Here is a 15803-nt window from a genome sequence, read left to right as displayed (position 1 = left end):
CCTCAATTGCTGCTTCCTTGGAGCCTGTGAACACTACAACAAACCACATCAACAAACTGAGTCAACACAATCGTTCCCTGGATAAAACCAGCTTCACTGCATGGTATGAGCTGATCCTAAATATGCTCTACAGGCAGCAAAATCGCTTCCTCTATAGAAATTGTGGCTTAAAAACTTAACAAGAGCAGTTCTTCTAAGGAAGCCACATTAAATAGGCCCAGCCCCTGGAACCACTGCACCATGGCACAGCTCAGAAACGCTACGATTCTTTCCTTAAAAGCAAGTTCTATTGAAGCGACATCTCACCTTGGCACAGCAATACAAGAAAAGCTACTCAAACTCCTCTTATCTCCTGCTGCATTTGTACCCAGCCTCTCTGCTATTTGCAAGGAAGGTGACCTAGAGGCGGTTCTCAGTATCAGCTTTAGGAGCTCACTAACATCAGCACGCTGCTCTGAGTTACCTATAAGCTCACCTTCCTCTGCTGGATGTCACTGCACTGTATTGCATCCCTTAAACCTTGCTTCAAGTGCTTCATGGACCACAACACCCATCCCAGGTGCTCTGCATCAGCTGCTGCCCCTCCACATGTGGGAGAAGCAATTCCCAATTGCAGCAGTTCATGTAAGAAACAAAGAGTTGATTTCACCAGCCATCACATTGTATGTTTCCTTACGCTGAGCACTGCTTTATTTGCTGAAGACAGCGATAAGATGAGCAAGCGTGATAAAAACAAATGAAAAGCAGTTCCTCCCACTTGAACCAACCTATACACCACGCTGCAAGGAAGTGACTGCGTTACTTACTGTGCTGTTTGTGCAGGCTCACAAGATGCCTGACAACAAACCCACCCTCAGAAGGGTGCTGATATTACAGAGATAAATGCACATATATCACCTAGTTCAGTGCAGGTGTGCAGTGACACAGAGGGCCGTCCTGTGCAATGGCCCCCACTCACAATTAGAACTTCAAGTTAAAGAATCTGAAAGGCAGGAATACATCAGGCAGCTTATGGAGAACATTATGGGGAAAGTATTTGGACAAGAATCAACTTGCATAGGAAATTCATCAGTCACATCCAGAACCAGAGATGCACGATTGCTTTGACAACCCCTGCTCGTTATTCAGGCTGAGGAATCAGGCCACGAATGCACTGTATGCACAGCACACATCTCTGCAAGGAAAACATCATCTATTAAACATGCACGCAAGTTGTTTTTCTTCAGTTGCACCTGTACTTTCATCTAATTGGCCCAGAAAAATAACCTATTTTTGATAGCTCCCACGCACCCCTTCTCACCACTGAATCCACAACCACTGTACAAAGGCCTGGCAGTTTCCTATACAACATTTCAGTTCTAAATGTGCATTAACACAAGTGAGGTTAATTGGAATCAGAGAGGCTTTTCAGATCTCCCTCCTGCCCCCATCACACTGCACAACAAGCTAAGACTGCAAAAATTAAGCCTAGAGCCAGAGCTTTCAGGTGTTGTTTAGGAGCAAAAATGGGAAGCTGGTGCTCTTACAATTTCCTTTGACTTGAGGCAAACAACCATACCCATGGCTTGGCTCTTCTGTTGGTGATTTCAAGGTGGAGATGGGGGATAGCCAAGGTCCCATAGATCTGAAGTGAGTGCACACCCAAACAGCCCATCACAACCCAAAACACATAAGTATCTGCAGCCCACCTCACCAAGGCAAACACAGACCGACATTCACCTCTATATCACAGGAGCAAGAAGGAAGATTTGCATTCCTACAAGTTGAATTTATTCCCAACAGAATCCCATTTCTGGGCTCATCTTCAAACCAGTCTTCCCACCTTTTAGCCCTTATACTTATGCCCTCAGTGTGTGTCAGAAGCAGCCACTGGCGCTTCTCAAAAGGCTTCACTCTGGATCCCAGTCCCTCTCTACAGGAGGTGATCAAAGCTCATCACAAACCCAGCAGGGTGCAACTATAACCCGTGCCTTTTGTGGAGCCAGCCAACGCAAAGTGATTTCCTGGCATGAGCATCATTTAATATGTCTTGAAGAAAGTCATCCACCCTGCCTTCCTCAGCACTGACTGTGGGAGATTCAGACACTGCATGCAAAAGAGAGAAAAGAGGTGAAATGCATAAGCCAACAGGGTGATAGAGTGAGGAATAATAGGGTGAGGGATGTTCTCAGCCCCTACACTGTGCTCCTGGGGGAGAGTGACATTCCCCATGGGCTGCTGGGCTCTTTGCTTTGAGGCTGCTCTGCTCCTTAGGGCTGACCTCCTGAATCACAGAATGAGCCGGGTTGGAAGGGACCTCAAGGATCATGTAGTTCCAACCCCCCTGCCTAGCAGGGCCACCAAACATACACCTTTACTAGATCAGGTTGCCCAGGAGACCCCATAGACCCCCACAGAGACCCCATAGACACCATAGATCCCCACAGACCCCCATAGAGACCCCATAGAGACCCCGTAGATCAGGTTGCCCAGGGCCCCATCCAACCTGGTTTTGAACACCTCCAAGGACAGGGCATCCACAACCTCCCTGGGCAGCCTGTTCCAGGGCCTAACCACTCTCCTAGTGAAGATCTTCCCCCTAACATCCAACCTAAATCTTCCCTCTTTTAACTTAAAACCATTTCCCCGTGTCCTGCTATTGTCAGCCCCTTCCAAGAGTTTACTCCCCTCCTGGGAGTAAGTTCCCTTCAGGTATTGAAAGGCTGCAATGAGGTCACCCTGCAACCTTCTCTTCTCCAGGCTGAACAAACCCAACTCCCTCAGCCTGTCCTCATAGGGGAGGTGCTCCAGCCCCCTGATCATCTTCCTGTCCCTCCTCTGGACCCTTTCCAAAATCTCCATGTCTTTCTTGTACTGAGGGCTCCACACCTGGACACAGTACAACAGATGGGGCCTCACAAGAGCCGAGTAGAGAGGGACAATCACCTCCCTATCCCTGCTGACCACCCCTCTCCTGATGGAGCCCAGGATCCCATTTGCTCCTGCCTTGAACCCAGCACGATCCAGCACACGCTGCAGCCTGCAGCACACGAAGCCCAACCTCAGCACCCGACAGCAATAAGGATTATCACAATCACATGGAAAAGACACATCACACGATAGCTATACTTACCTACCAGGCCATCCTACATACACCATGACGGGCTGTTCATCACGTTCTCTCCCAATAGCACACAGGGCCACAGCTCCAGGCTGGGGGCTGTAATTTCCTGGCGGCTTGAAGGCTACAGGAGGGGAGTGTCTGACCCCAACTCCAAGGCCTTGCATTGGAATAGGTCTCTCTCCACTCCCACCCTGCTGGTTGCTTATCATTACATCTGATTCTCTTTTTGCAAAGGGTTTTACACAGCGTTTAGTGGCTCTCAGACACAGCAATGAGGCCCCAGCACTGAAGGATACCACACAACCTCATCCCATATCTACCCATAGCCCCCCCCCAGGCCAGGCCCACTCTGAGTGCCCCCCGTGTCCCCCCCATCCGGACCCACCTTATCCATTAACTTCCAGCACTTCTCCACCATCTTTTTATCCACAGCTCCCGGTTGATGCGGCCCGAGATGATGATGATGAGGCTGAAAAGCGTCCTTCATCAACCCGATCAGCCCCCCGGGGCCCTTCTTCAACGGAGCCGACATGAGGGCAGCTCGGGGGCGGCAGATTGAGAACCCACAGCCGCCCCCACCCTGAACGGCACCGGGCCGCGGCCCTGAGGGGCTGCCGGCTGTGGGACGCTATTGGACCGGGCCGGGCCGAACCGGGCGGTGACTGAAGGAGCCGCGGGCGGTGGCGGCGGGGGGCGCCCGGCTAGAGCGCCGCTCCGCCTTCCGGCCCGGCCACGCCGCACGCTGATTGGATATCTCCGCCCAGTCCTCCGGGGAGGAGCCGCTTTCTATTGGCTGGCGGTAGAGCCCAGTAGGAAGGGGATGGGAGGAGGGCTGAGCGGCAGGCCACGCCTCGTCTTTTCGGAGCATGCGCAGTGTGGCAAGATGGCGGCGCGGCGGCCATGTTTAGTGAGGGAGGGAATGGCGGCCATGTTTAGTGCGGGCGGTGTTGCCATGGGAACGGGTCCCTCTGTTGGTGTATTATTGCCCGTAGGCCGCTGGTTGCACAAGAGATGGTTTCCCCTTTGTACAAAGCAGCTTCTCTATTCCCCAAATACAGAAGTGGCAAGTTCAAAATGGGAAGTAGGGAGTGCAATGTGTGCAGACATTGCCCCCCAGGACACGCTGTGCCATCCTAAGGTGTCATGGCGGCATCTCCCTCCATCACAGGGCATAGGAGAAGACATAGAGCAAGGAACAAGGAGATAACGCCATATATAGGCTTAATTTAACTCCCTTTTGTGTGTATTTCTGACACAGCTCCTTGTCTGGCTTTAATTACCTGGGTAAATTTTCTTAAGGATTATATTGACCTCAAATATGTCGACGTTGATTGAGGCAATGTGTTCCTGAGGCTTTTCCCATTAGATGGTAATAGATTCTGGCTAATAATCAAAGCCGAATTGACCACCGGAGGGTGCCCTGGGCAGCTTCAAGATACCACAAGCTCAGCTGCTGCAAGGCAACCTGCCCTCATTGCACACACAGTTGCTACAACAACAGCTTGGCTTGGAGGCAGCTGCCGTGTGCTGAGGGACTGAGCCCTGTGCTCCCAGCTTTGCCTCAAGGATGCCCCCAAAGGGCAAAGGAAAGAGGAAAAATGGAGTGAAACAGCACAAAAAGGGAAAGGCAGCGGGTGAGTCCAGCTACTTCCCCATCTTTGCTATGAAATCTCAGCTCTAGATCCCAACTCTCCAGGGAAGAGGCTTCAAGTCAAACTGGCTACACCCTGCACAAATACAGCCCTAGCACTGGTGTTTCAGCTGGCTGCATATCCCAGCCAAGTTTTCCTGGGTTGAACATCTCCAGGCAGGCTGCCCCCAGGCTATTTAACGCTCCTGGTATCCCTGGGCCAAGCCCCACCAACCAGCTCCTCCTGACTTGTCCCTTCTTCTTCCCCTCTGGCAGCAGAAAGCCAAGCTGCAGCCACATCCAGGAGAGCAGCGCTGGAAGCTGACAGGCTTCAAGAGCACCCAGGTAAGATGGGGAGGAGCCAGGAGCATGTTTGGGAGCAGGGAGAAGCTAGGAAAGATGCAGTGCTGGATCCCAGTGATGGGCAAAGCATCTTGTCTCATGGTTTGGATACAGCCATGGGTCCCCCCCAGCAGCTCTCTGTCTTGCAGTTCACTGGAGGGATATGGTCTGGAAGGTGAGGGCTGACAGTGATGGGCTCCATAGGAGGCTGTGGGAGCTGGAGCAGGCATTGGAACGGGCACAGGAAGACAAGAGAGACATGCATGCAGGTAACAGACGGGGTGGGAAGGGGCAGACACAGGAATCTCACACCTCAGTGCCAGCCAGGGATGCCAGCCAAGCTCACCACACCTCTCCCATCATCCTGTACTGCTCAACCCCAAAGCACTCATGCTATTGGCACACCAAGGCTTTGGTTGTGCACTCATTGCACCCTAACTGCTGTGCTCAGACACGGAGCAAACCAGAGCCTGTAGAAGTCACTGCCTCTCCACTTCCTTCAGCGTTTGAGAAGGAGGTGGTTTTAGCAAAGGTAAAACCTCAGCCAGAGGTTTGTGGTCTTTGCCACATGCAAAACTCCGTGCTCATTTTCACTCTCCCACGCTCAGCAGAGGTTGAACTAACTTCCCACCCCCCTCCCCAGGGCTCCCTCCTACCCCTGCCACAGCCCAGCATGACAGGGGACATGGCTACTCCTCAATTCCCACTTGCTGCAGCCCTGCCTGGCCACAGATTCTGGGTTTCTAGCACAGGGACTGCCTGCTTGTCCCTTCTATTGCCTCCATTTGTCTCCTTATCCTCTCCTTGGCTCCCAGAAATGACCCGGCAATACCAGGAGCTGCAGAAGCAGACGGCATCATACAGCCAGCGCTTGGAGGCAAAAGTGAAAAGCCTGCAGGAACAGCTGGGTATGGCCCTGGCATCTGTCACTAGTGGGATGGGAATGGGTTTGTTCACCCCAGGGCAGGAAGGTATACATTGGGGGAGTAAGGGGAAACAGGAGATATTCACCCTGTGCTGTCTGCCAAGCAGCAGCTGAAGGCAAAGCCTGATGCTACTCCCAGTGCATCCCTGAGCTTGGAATACTGACTGCAAAGGGGATGCTGTGATCCCACACCATCCCAAACCCTGGGGTGGGGGCTGTGCAGCACCCTCCATGACCACACATTCTGTGTCCCCTGCCTTTGTCCCCAACATCCCACAGCCACCATGCTGCAGGAGAGCCAGCACACCCAGCAGGCTGCCACCAAAGCACTTGCAGAGAGGGACAGGACCATCGCCAAGCTGCAAGGCAGAATAGACATCATGCAGAGGGTGTATAAGAAGATCTTCCATGTGAGTGGGGACGCAGCTGCGGGTGGCTCCCCTCAGCACAGTTCCCCCTCCTCATTGCCCTCTCCCCCAACTAGGATAGCCTGGACCTGGTGCTGGACAAGATGGCAGAGGCCAGGCAGCACTGGAAGGAGGAGGGCACAACCATCTGTCTGGAGTACAAGCAGCACCTGCAGGAGTTCGGCCTCAACCCCCTGGAGATATAGCACTCAGGGCCCCCCAGGAGAGGGCAGGCTCTCAGCCTCTATCAGCACAGCTGGCCCAGGGTTCTGTCTGTCTATGGGACATGCTGCTGAGTGACAGACCCCCCAGCACACCACTCACATGAACAGCAGCGTGGACTTGTCCTTTAATCACTCACCAAAGCAGTGACACAGGAGCAGTGCTGTGATGGGTGCAGGTACCACCCAGCAGATTGCAGAGGGAGATGTCCATGCAGGGCAGACCTGAGCCCAGATGAGAGCTGGGGGGGTTCCTCCAGCACCCTCTTCCCCTTGGCCCAAAGTCCAACCCCCTGGGTCATGGAATGGAGGGCAGTGCCTTGGCTCTCCTGGGAGCAATCCAGAGCCTGGAGCTGGGCATTATGTCCTCAGTTACCCCTGGAGGTGTAGGTCTGTCCTCAGGTTCCTGCTACATTCAATAAAAGCTTGAGGCCAGCTATGGACAATGGAGATGAGTCTCTGGTAGTTGTGATGCTGGCAGTCCCACCCCAGGAGCAGAGATGCAGTGCGGTCTATAATGACAATCATTTTGTTCTCTGGGTACATCAGCAGTGCTGCGTGGGATCCTGGCTGGATGCAGGGTGCTCCAGGCTGTTAGAACGCATGGCGCAGCCGCCTCTGCTCCTCTCTGCATGGGCTCTGCAGGGACACAGTTGTGCCAGGAGTTCATCACAGAGGGCACAGGGTAGGGGGGATGCCAGACTTAGAGCAGCGTGGTGAAAGTGGTTTACCTGTGTGATGGTTATACTGTTGGCAGCAGCCATCAGCCAGGAGCCAGGTCCCTTCGGTCCCACATCAATGTGATGGAACCCAGGGGAGTTGCTGGGAGAGGGCAGGGAGGGCGTGCAGGAGCCCAAGGCAGGGTCACCACCATCAAGGAACAGCAAAGGGGACAGCCCGATCTGCAAGAGCATCACGGGTGAGCCATGGAGCTCCTTGGCAAGCTGAAGATCTTGAAGGGAACCTCACTCTGCAGGTCTGGGGGTGAGGGATCCACCTTGCAGACTGAGTGTTCCCCAGCACGTACCGAGCGGTAGAACGCATCGCTGGCGGGGTCAATGACCAGCAGTGTCACTTGCTCCTTGTGGGCACGGATCCGCAGCACAGTCTCCTGATGGTCCAACCCCTCGATGCTCTCACCGTTCACAGCCAGGACACGGTCCCCTTCCTTCATCCCTGCCTGCTCAGCTGGCAGCCCCGCATCTATGTCCCATAGGAACTGGCCTGTGGGGGTGGTGGAGGAGAGATGCTCACCAAGGGGCACCCCAGCACTGCTGTCTGAGTGCAGGTGGGATCGCCTCCCTTACCTACTTCCCCTGAGCCGTAGTCATCCTCCTTGAGCAAGAACCCATAACCAGCAGCACCCTTCACCATGTGCAGCTCCCGAGCCTTGAAGGGCAGCCAGGAGGTGTCCGCCAGGGCAGCTGTCGCCTGCAGTCCATGCAGCCGGTAAAACTCCTCCACTGGGCTGGATGCCACCAGCAGTGTCACCTTGCTGCCGCTCTGCTTGAGCTGGAGGAGACACGCATGATGCTCAGCACCACAACCAGCCCCAGCCCTGCACCAAAGAACACACTTCACCTTTCGGGCGAGCTGGGTGTGTGAGCAGTTCCTGACGCTGTGCCCATTTAGCTCCAAGAGCCAGGAGCCCGATGGCACTCCAGCTCTCTCTGCAGGCCCGTCCTGCCTCACTGACAGCTGGAACGTGCCCTTAACACCTGCAAGAGGAGAAGGCTGCAGTGAGTGGGGCGATGCTCCAGGCAGGGTGATGCTGCAGGCTGGTGGTGCTGGCTGCCTTCCTACCTTCTGGACCCGACACGCTGAAACCAAAGCCGCTTTTATCCCGTGTGATGTGGCAAAGGCGCGGGCGGATGTCAGCGGGCAGCATTTGGGACAGATCTCTACCCAGTGCTTTGGCTGCTTCGTAGGAGTCACCATCCAGCACTGCGAGCAGGACCTGGTTCCCGCTGGCCTTGATCTTCTGCACCACCTGCAAGGGGCCAGGCTGCAGACCTGTTCTCCTCCAGTGAGGCCAGCATCCCACACTCTGTGCCCAGCTGGGGGTACCCAGGTGTTCCCACATTCCCAGGATGCTCACGGCTTACCCGGCGATGCTCTATGTGGTCCACAAAGTGGCCGTTGACCTGGAGGAGCCGATCCCCATCCTGCAGCCCCCGGCGCTGGGCCAGCCCCCCCAGCTCGACCTGCCGGATGATGTGGCCCTGGCAGCCCAGCTCCTCGTGTAGGCTGAAGCCGAAGGTCTCTGTGCTGCCCTTGCTCAGCAGGTAGAAGCGGGGTTCCCCCATGGTCTCGCCATCTGCATGGGGACATTGCCTGTGAGCAGGGCAGCAGGGATGCTGACAGGGCCATGGTCTCCCCATTGCTCTCTACTGTAAGCATTCGCCTCCCTGAAGTGCCCAGGGGTGACCACAGCTGCCCTGACCCCACACTGATGGGGGAAACCCACATATTTACCAATGTCCTCAGCCAGTGACAAGGCGGGGTTGTCAATCCCATCTTTGGGGTTAAATTCAAATTTTCTGCAATGATAAAGGGTAGGAGAGGCCACATTAGAGCAGCCCCATCACCTTCTCCTGCTCCCCCATAGGAGCCCCATTCCTGCTGGGGCCACAGCAGCAGTGTCTAGGGGAAACTATGGAGGGATGTCACTTTGGGATTGCCCCTGTAACTCTCTTGTTGTGAAACAAGAGACAGCCATAGCCCCCACCACCCCAGCACTGCCCAGCTGTGGGGCCGGGAGGGAGCACAGCACTTACATGATGGATGCTTTGTCGCCCTCGAGCCCTGCAGAGGGAGAGGAGAGGTCAGCGCAGAGCTGGGTGCTCAGGGCTCATCTGTTCACACGGTGTGCAAGGTCTGTGCAGCCCCTCAAGACTTTTGGGTTGAGAGAGTAACCAGGGCCCCAAAGAGAGAGACAGCAGCATTCCCCTGCACAACCCCCCCCAAAACCCTCCAACACCATCAACCCCTTGGAGAGGGGATTCGTGCCAACACCCCCCCAACAGCCCATTGGCATTTTCCTGGGTGCCCACAGCTTCTTTCCATGGCTCTGACAGCCTTTTGCTCCATGAAGAAGCAGAGCCTGGAGACACGCACACATGGGGAAGGGTCTCTGCAGGACGAAGCCCTGCAGCCCCAGCACATACCTTCTGTTTGTTTCATGGCCGCAGTGAATTCGAGAGGGAGCAAGGTACAGGGTGAAGTGGCAGGGAAGCACAGCGTCCCCGCCTTCTCCAAGACGCCCCATGTTTAATGGTTAAACAACCCCAAGCTTCCCCTGCCCTCCCAGTCCTGGCAGTGCCAGCCCTCACCCAGCAGTGCCAAGAGCTCAACCAGCACCTGGGGCTCAGGGACAACCCCTGGGTGTCCCACAGTAGGAAGATGGACACCAGGAAACAAAGTGGTGCACTTTAATGCTACCAAGGGTTTCACAAGCAAGCTTGAGTCCAAGCCCAGAAGACAAGTCCCATTCACTCTTGGGCTTTATGCCATATTTCAGCCTGGCCCCACGTACCCAGCACCTTCAACAGCTTCAGCAGCATCCAACTGCTGGGCATCTCTGCTGGGATAATGGCACCGATGAGGCTCAAAGGGTCCCATGCTGGAGTTTCCCCAGCATCTTCTTCACCTCACTCTCCACCCTTAGGAACTTGGCTTTCCTCCAGGGGTTGACTGTCTGCCTCCTGCTGCTCTCCAGGTCCTGCAATATGATGGTCAGGTGCTGCCGAACCCTCTCACGGTCCCAGAAAGGCAGATTCTTGTGCACCACGTTCAGGATGCTGGACCAGTAATCAGAGACATCAGTGCCTGCTGTGAGGAAGACCAGAGCCCTGACGCCGTCCCGGTCCATGCGCAGGCTGTCGAGTGCTCGCTTGCCATCCTCACTGATGTCATTGAAATATAAACTATGGGATAAAAGGAGACGCTGAGGGCTGGGAGGAGGGATGCAGGGGGTCGCTGCTGCAGGGAGGGATGCTGGCTCGCAGCATCCCCTGCAAGAGCAAAGGAAAGGGACGGGGTGAACTCACTGCACTTTGTCCAGCGTTGTGTGCTTTTTGGCCACCTCCACCACACGCAGGGCGGCCGTGTCCGTCAGGGAGTTGTAGCCCAGGTTGATCTCCTGGAGCTGCTGGTTCTCAGCCAGGTGCTGGGCAATCAGCTCCACGCCACGATCTCCCAATGCAGTGTGCAGCAGGGACAGCTGGGTCAGGGAACGGTTGCCTGCCAGCGCCTCGGCCAGGTACTGTGCCCCCTGCTCACCTATGGGGTTGTTCCCCAGCCTGCAGGGATGTGAGGTCAGGGTGATGCTTGCAGCATGCAGAGGGGTTTGGGGTGAGGATGGGGCAGTACTCACCGCAGGTTGTTCACCGCACACTTGTCGTGCAGGAGCAGGTCACGGATCTCCTTGCAGGCATCAGGGCCCAGGCTGTTGAGCTGCAGGCTGGTGCAGAGCAAAAGAAGGGGGTGATGGCAAGTCCAAAGCATCAGCAGTGGGGCCGTTCACCCCACCACCATCCTACCTGGGTTCCCCATACAAGGTCACCCAAGGCTCCCTATCCACAAGCAAGCCCACAGCAGCCACCGCAGAGGACACGTAGCATCAGCCAGTAGAGCCAGCAGCAGCAAAAGTGAAGGACGGGAGGGGGATCCGGCTGCCGCTGTTGGGGCTGAGGGTCTCAGGAGGGAGCAGGACCCCACCGAGCCGTCCAGAGCATCCGCAGGAAGGAAGCACCGCACAGCCCAGCTGCACAGCTGCGTCCATCTCTGCCGAGCGCGGCTCGCCACCCCCTGGGCAATGAGCAGACTGCAGCTCTACAAACGGACCGGGACGATCTGGGCTGCGTGTCTCCTGCCCTGAGCGAGCTACAAAGCGATGCAATGCGGCCCATGGTGCTGAGCAAGGGCAGGGAGCCGCATTCCAGCCCGCAGTGCCAGGCGCAGACCGATGCCTTGGGAAGGGGGGGTTGGACTGCAAGTCCCAGCGTGCAGTGCCTGAGCAGGGCTGCCGGTGGAGCACTGCATGTCGGATGCTGTAGTCCCTCCCCGCTGTGAGCACTGACTGCAAACAAAGCCATGCCCTGCCTCCACCGCGGCTTCGAGAGCATCCCTGCCATGGGCACAGCAGGGGGTACTCACTGGAGGAACTTGCACCGCAGCAGGATGGGGAATAGAGTCCTCAAGCTGCTGCTGTCAAGGTTGCAGGAGGTCAGATTCAGCTCCTCCACCTCGTGGTTGGTGCTGCCTATGACAGAAGCCAGAACGGAGCACTTGAGAGGGGTCATTTTGACAGAGGAGAGGTTGATAGTCCGGAGGGAGCGGACGGCCTCAGCTGTGAAGCGCTCGTTCTGGAACTCGTGCAGGAAGAAGAGATAGTCCATGAGCTCGGAGGGGGGCAGCCCTTTGCGGCTGTTCCTGATGACAGTCTTCTTCATGGCCTTGGCTATCTCAAAGGCCGCCAGGTTCTTGATGGAGCAGCCCAACTGCTCCAAGATGGCACGGTTGCGGCGGGACAGGATCCCACCCATGAAGATGGGGAAGAGCTCAAAGACTTCATCGTCAGCGGCCTCATCAGGGTGCCGCATGGGGCCTTCCACACCCAAGATGCTGGAATTGATTTGATCCAAGACATCATCATTGTAGTAATCCTCCTCTTTGAACAGCTCCTCCGCCATGGTGCGGGCGATGGTGTCCCGGCCCTTCCCACTCAACCGCGAGAAGAAGCGAGGGAACATTTTGAGCAGGTTGAAGAGCACAGGCAGGAAACGCAGCGGGAGCACTTTGGAGATGATGCTCAGCACCACGGCAGCATCTTCGCTCACCTTCCCGATGATCTCCGACACCTCCTTCCCCACTTTCTGCATCAGGGTCTTCTTCTCGCCCAGCACCACGTACAGGGCCGCCAGGTACTCCTGCATTGCAGGGATGGTGAAGACGAAGGTGTGCTCCTTGCCTGGCTGCACACACGGAGTGAGGAAGAAGCGGAAGACATCACTGCGGAAGACCTCCAGCTGGTTGAGCTCGCTTTCAGTCTTCATCTCCACCTCAAAGCACTGCTGCAGGTCCTCCTCTGTGAAGCTGGTCTTGCGGGACATCACCCCTTCGTGGGCCAGCTTGCCCACCGTCTTGGCCACGTATTTCATCATGGAGATTTTGGTGGGGTCGGTGCTATCCAACACCTCCCCGCTGAAGTTGAGCCTCAGGAAGCTGGTGTAGATGCCACTCAGTGTCTGGCTGGGAGGCACCGTCCTGGTGAAGTATAGGAAGTGCAGCGTGGTGCACACCAACCAGCAGTAGGACGGCAAGAAGCAGGCGGCAGCAATTTGGTTTTGGCGCTCCAGGTTCCTCGACAGCATCTCCACCAAGTTATCCTGCTCTCCTGAGCGGCTGGCCACGTTGTTTTCTCCATCACAGCCAGGCTGGCTGAGGCGCAGCTGGAAATACAGCTTCTGCAGGTTGGTGTCTGAGAAGCCACAGATCTCTGCATAGCGGCCCACGTACTTACCAGGGATCCGGCGCACCGCAGATGGGCGCGTGGTGACGATGATGCTGGCCTAGAAGCAGAGGGCTGGGTGAGTTTGGAGGTGCCTTTGATCTAACCTCAGCAGGATCCCAATCCTACAACCCATATCCAGGAGCACCCAGGAGCTGGGCTCTGAGAAGCTGCTGCTCAAAGGGCATTGGTTCAAACCTGGCCCAGACAGAGGGGACAGAAGAGCTTTCCACATCCCTTTCTAGGTATAAACTGAGTCTAGAAGGCAACAGCCCTGCAGACTGATTCTCTTCGTCTTATCAGCCTTCCCAAATATTCCCCAGCAACAAACCAGCATAGAGAGTCCCACCAGGTGTAGAAACTGCAAGTTGACTAGCAGCCAAGCTGGGCTACAAGAACTAACACAAGGCTTTAACCTGCAATACCCCAGCAGTCACTGACCTCTGGCAGGAGATATTTCCGCAGCAGGTTGACCACGATGGCAGATGGAGGCACAGGCTCATTGGCATCACAGCACAGCTCAGTGCCAGCCAGTCGGAAATCCAAGTTGAGGCGCTCCAGTCCATTAAGGATGAAAAGCACCTTGAGGTTGGAAGAGCCCAGAAGTGGCACCACATCTCGGAGGTGCTGGTACTTCTTGGTGATGAGGCGTCTCAGGGAGATAGGGACGTGACTATGGGACAGGTCCTCACAGGAGAAGGGGATGACCAGCTCAAAGCGGGGTAGGAGACCATGGCACCAGTCCACCACCAGCTTCTTGATGAGGGTGCTCTTCCCTGTGCCCACGGTGCCGTACAGCACCACGTTCTTCACCTGCCGCCCACATGCATCCACATCAAAGAGGTTCTGGAGGCTGATGACCCGCCTGCAGGGCTGCTGGAGCTGGTGCTGGATAGTCAGGTCAGGTGAGGGCTTCAGGATCTGCTCCAGGGAACTCTCCCGGATCACTGGGTCCACATGGACGGCGTCTAGAGAGAAGGAAGGGCCAAACTGCCTCTCTTCGTTGGGCTGGTTGCTGAACCACGCAGACAGGCTCTTCTGGTGTTTCTTAATAGCATCTGGGAGGAAAAAGGTGTTTGGCAATACAACGGCTCCTTACTGGCAGGAGTTTGGGAAAGTGCAGGGAGGAGGCAGAACCCTGCACTGCCCAGGGCATCCATCCTCCTCGGCACAAGGCTGCAAGCTTACCAGATGAGGCCACGTTCCTGAGATGGTCCAGGCCATGCTGAGAGGAGCCGCGCTGGGCTCGATTCTCCTGAGTCCCTCCCTTGTACCGAACACAGCTCCTGCTACAGGAGAGAAAGCATCAGGAGGTGGGCAGGGGCCAGCAGCCCCAAGGGCAGGGTGGGACACCATGAGGCAGTGCCTGAATTCAGAGCGGCAGGGAGTTGGCTCTGGGTGGTTTGTTTGTGCAGGCAAAGCAGCATCTCTTCCCATAGAGTCCCAGTGGTCCTGAGGCAGCAGCTCAGCCACCCACATCCCACTGTACCTGGGGAGGGAGATGCCAGCCACATGGAGGATCTTCCCGTGGAAGCAGCTGCCTGCAACACCTGTAGGGATGAAACATTCCTCCACTCACCAACAGCCTCCCCCAGCCCAGCAGAGCTCACACCTCCGAGCTCACTGACTTAGCACCCCGCAGAGGTGACACACAGACTGCCCAGGCTGTGGAGCTGGGGAGGGACTTCCAGCAGGGACACCACAACCCTGGGAATAGCGTGGGTTTGGGGTCACAGCTCACCTGGCCCCGAAGCAGCACAGAGGTACACACACCGTACTGCCCTGCAGCCGGGCTGGGACCCACACAGCCGCATCCAGCTGCCCCAGGGCAGGCAGCCATGGCACTGTATGGCCCGGGACATCTTCTGCCTGAAACAGAGGGGTCAGCTGAGAAGAAGCAGAGTAGTGAGGATGTCTCAGGGGGGAGCCTACCCGCCCCCAAAGGACCACAGAACTCACCAAGGGCACGAGGGGCAGAGTAACATTACCTCCCGATCCACAAAGCCGTCAACCTGGATTCAGCTTTAGCGCCGCATCCCGGAGAGCAAAAGCGCTGGAGCTCGACGTTTTAAGCGCTATATGGTGAAACAGCGCCAAGCCCGGCTCTCTGCGCCCTCCCCCAGCTGCGGACGAGGGGTTGAGCAGCTCGGGGGGGATCCTCCCAACCTCCCACCGTATTGACTCACGCGCAGCACGCCCGGCTTGCAAGGGAAACTGAGGCACAGGGAGTAAGAAAACTCCAGCTCACAGCAAACGATGAGCCGAGCAGAGGCCGAGCAGGGCTCGCACCGCTCTGCTTGCTGCCATCCCCGCCTTACCCGGCTCCCTGCCCTCCCTCTGCTCCGCCAGCACCTTCCGCCGCCTTCCCCTGGGTTCTATATAGGGCAGCACAGCCCTGCTCCTCTCCCCCGGGGCCGGGAAGGGCTCGGAGACGTCGGTGACTTCCTGCAGCACCGCCCCGGCTCGGCACAGCACGGCCCGGTTCGCCCCCGCACGGCGGCTGAGAGCAGCGCCTCACCCGTGAGCTCAGCCCCGGCCCCGGGGGCAGAGCTGCTTTGTAATCCCGGGGGTGGTGCCCAAAGCCGGGCTGCTCCCTGCCGAGAACCGCCCGTGCTCAGCATCCATCTGCATCCCGGTGCTCCGACACAACGCGGACCCGCACAG

General features: G+C 56.6%; 4 protein-coding genes across 12 annotated transcripts in view; 1 reads left to right on the top strand and 3 right to left on the bottom strand.

Annotated features, from left to right (window-relative positions):
- The window catches only part of CBL (Cbl proto-oncogene), a 32550-nt gene extending 28699 nt beyond the window's left edge, over positions 1–3851 (bottom strand). The window contains exon 1 of the mRNA XM_015884016.2: positions 3489–3851. Within this exon, the coding sequence (XP_015739502.2) occupies positions 3489–3635 (147 nt within the window). The 5' untranslated portion in view covers positions 3636–3851. The remainder of the gene's footprint in view (positions 1–3488) is intronic.
- A 679-nt stretch (positions 3852–4530) lies between these two features.
- Positions 4531–7076, top strand: DRC12 (dynein regulatory complex subunit 12 homolog). 2 transcript variants are annotated; one of them, XM_015884024.2, is made up of 6 exons: positions 4531–4737; positions 5013–5078; positions 5225–5344; positions 5891–5983; positions 6280–6410; positions 6485–7076. In XM_015884024.2, exons 1-6 carry the CDS (start codon positions 4671–4673, stop codon positions 6611–6613), a joined length of 606 nt encoding a protein of 201 aa, XP_015739510.2. In that variant the 5' UTR covers positions 4531–4670; the 3' UTR covers positions 6614–7076. The 2 variants fall into 2 exon arrangements, with proteins under 2 accessions (XP_015739510.2, XP_015739509.2); XM_015884023.2 differs by having other exon boundaries at positions 4532–4737; positions 5010–5078.
- On the bottom strand, positions 6733–10304 carry NHERF4 (NHERF family PDZ scaffold protein 4). Of its 2 annotated transcripts, none has more exons than XM_085526047.1 (10): positions 10164–10304; positions 9406–9433; positions 9104–9168; positions 8734–8945; positions 8432–8618; positions 8210–8346; positions 7936–8140; positions 7656–7852; positions 7360–7530; positions 6733–7267 (listed from the first exon to the last, which is right to left on the bottom strand). In XM_085526047.1, exons 1-10 carry the CDS (start codon positions 10204–10206, stop codon positions 7223–7225), a joined length of 1290 nt encoding a protein of 429 aa, XP_085382173.1. In that variant the 5' UTR covers positions 10207–10304; the 3' UTR covers positions 6733–7222. The 2 variants fall into 2 exon arrangements, with proteins under 2 accessions (XP_085382173.1, XP_015739508.2); XM_015884022.3 differs by lacking the exon at positions 10164–10304 and adding an exon at positions 9796–9921.
- NLRX1 (NLR family member X1) lies at positions 10044–15688 on the bottom strand. Of its 7 annotated transcripts, none has more exons than XM_015884011.3 (9): positions 15458–15688; positions 14881–15008; positions 14629–14689; positions 14328–14428; positions 13581–14197; positions 11786–13200; positions 11004–11090; positions 10678–10929; positions 10044–10554 (listed from the first exon to the last, which is right to left on the bottom strand). In XM_015884011.3, the coding sequence occupies exons 2-9, from the start codon at positions 14999–15001 to the stop codon at positions 10236–10238; spliced, it is 2973 nt and encodes a 990-aa protein (XP_015739497.1). In that variant the 5' UTR covers positions 15002–15008; positions 15458–15688; the 3' UTR covers positions 10044–10235. The 7 variants fall into 7 exon arrangements, with proteins under 7 accessions (XP_015739497.1, XP_015739500.1, XP_015739501.1 ...); XM_015884014.3 differs by having other exon boundaries at positions 15492–15637; XM_015884015.3 differs by having other exon boundaries at positions 14328–14425; positions 15458–15601.
- Positions 15689–15803: the final 115 nt, after the last annotated feature.

Source organism: Coturnix japonica, chromosome 34 (assembly GCF_054131305.1).
Source record: "Coturnix japonica strain WE chromosome 34, WE-NBRP24, whole genome shotgun sequence".
Classification (NCBI taxonomy): domain Eukaryota; kingdom Metazoa; phylum Chordata; class Aves; order Galliformes; family Phasianidae; genus Coturnix; species Coturnix japonica.
The sequence above is the reverse complement of the archived record's forward strand: the minus strand, read 5'-3'. Positions and strand labels throughout refer to the sequence as shown.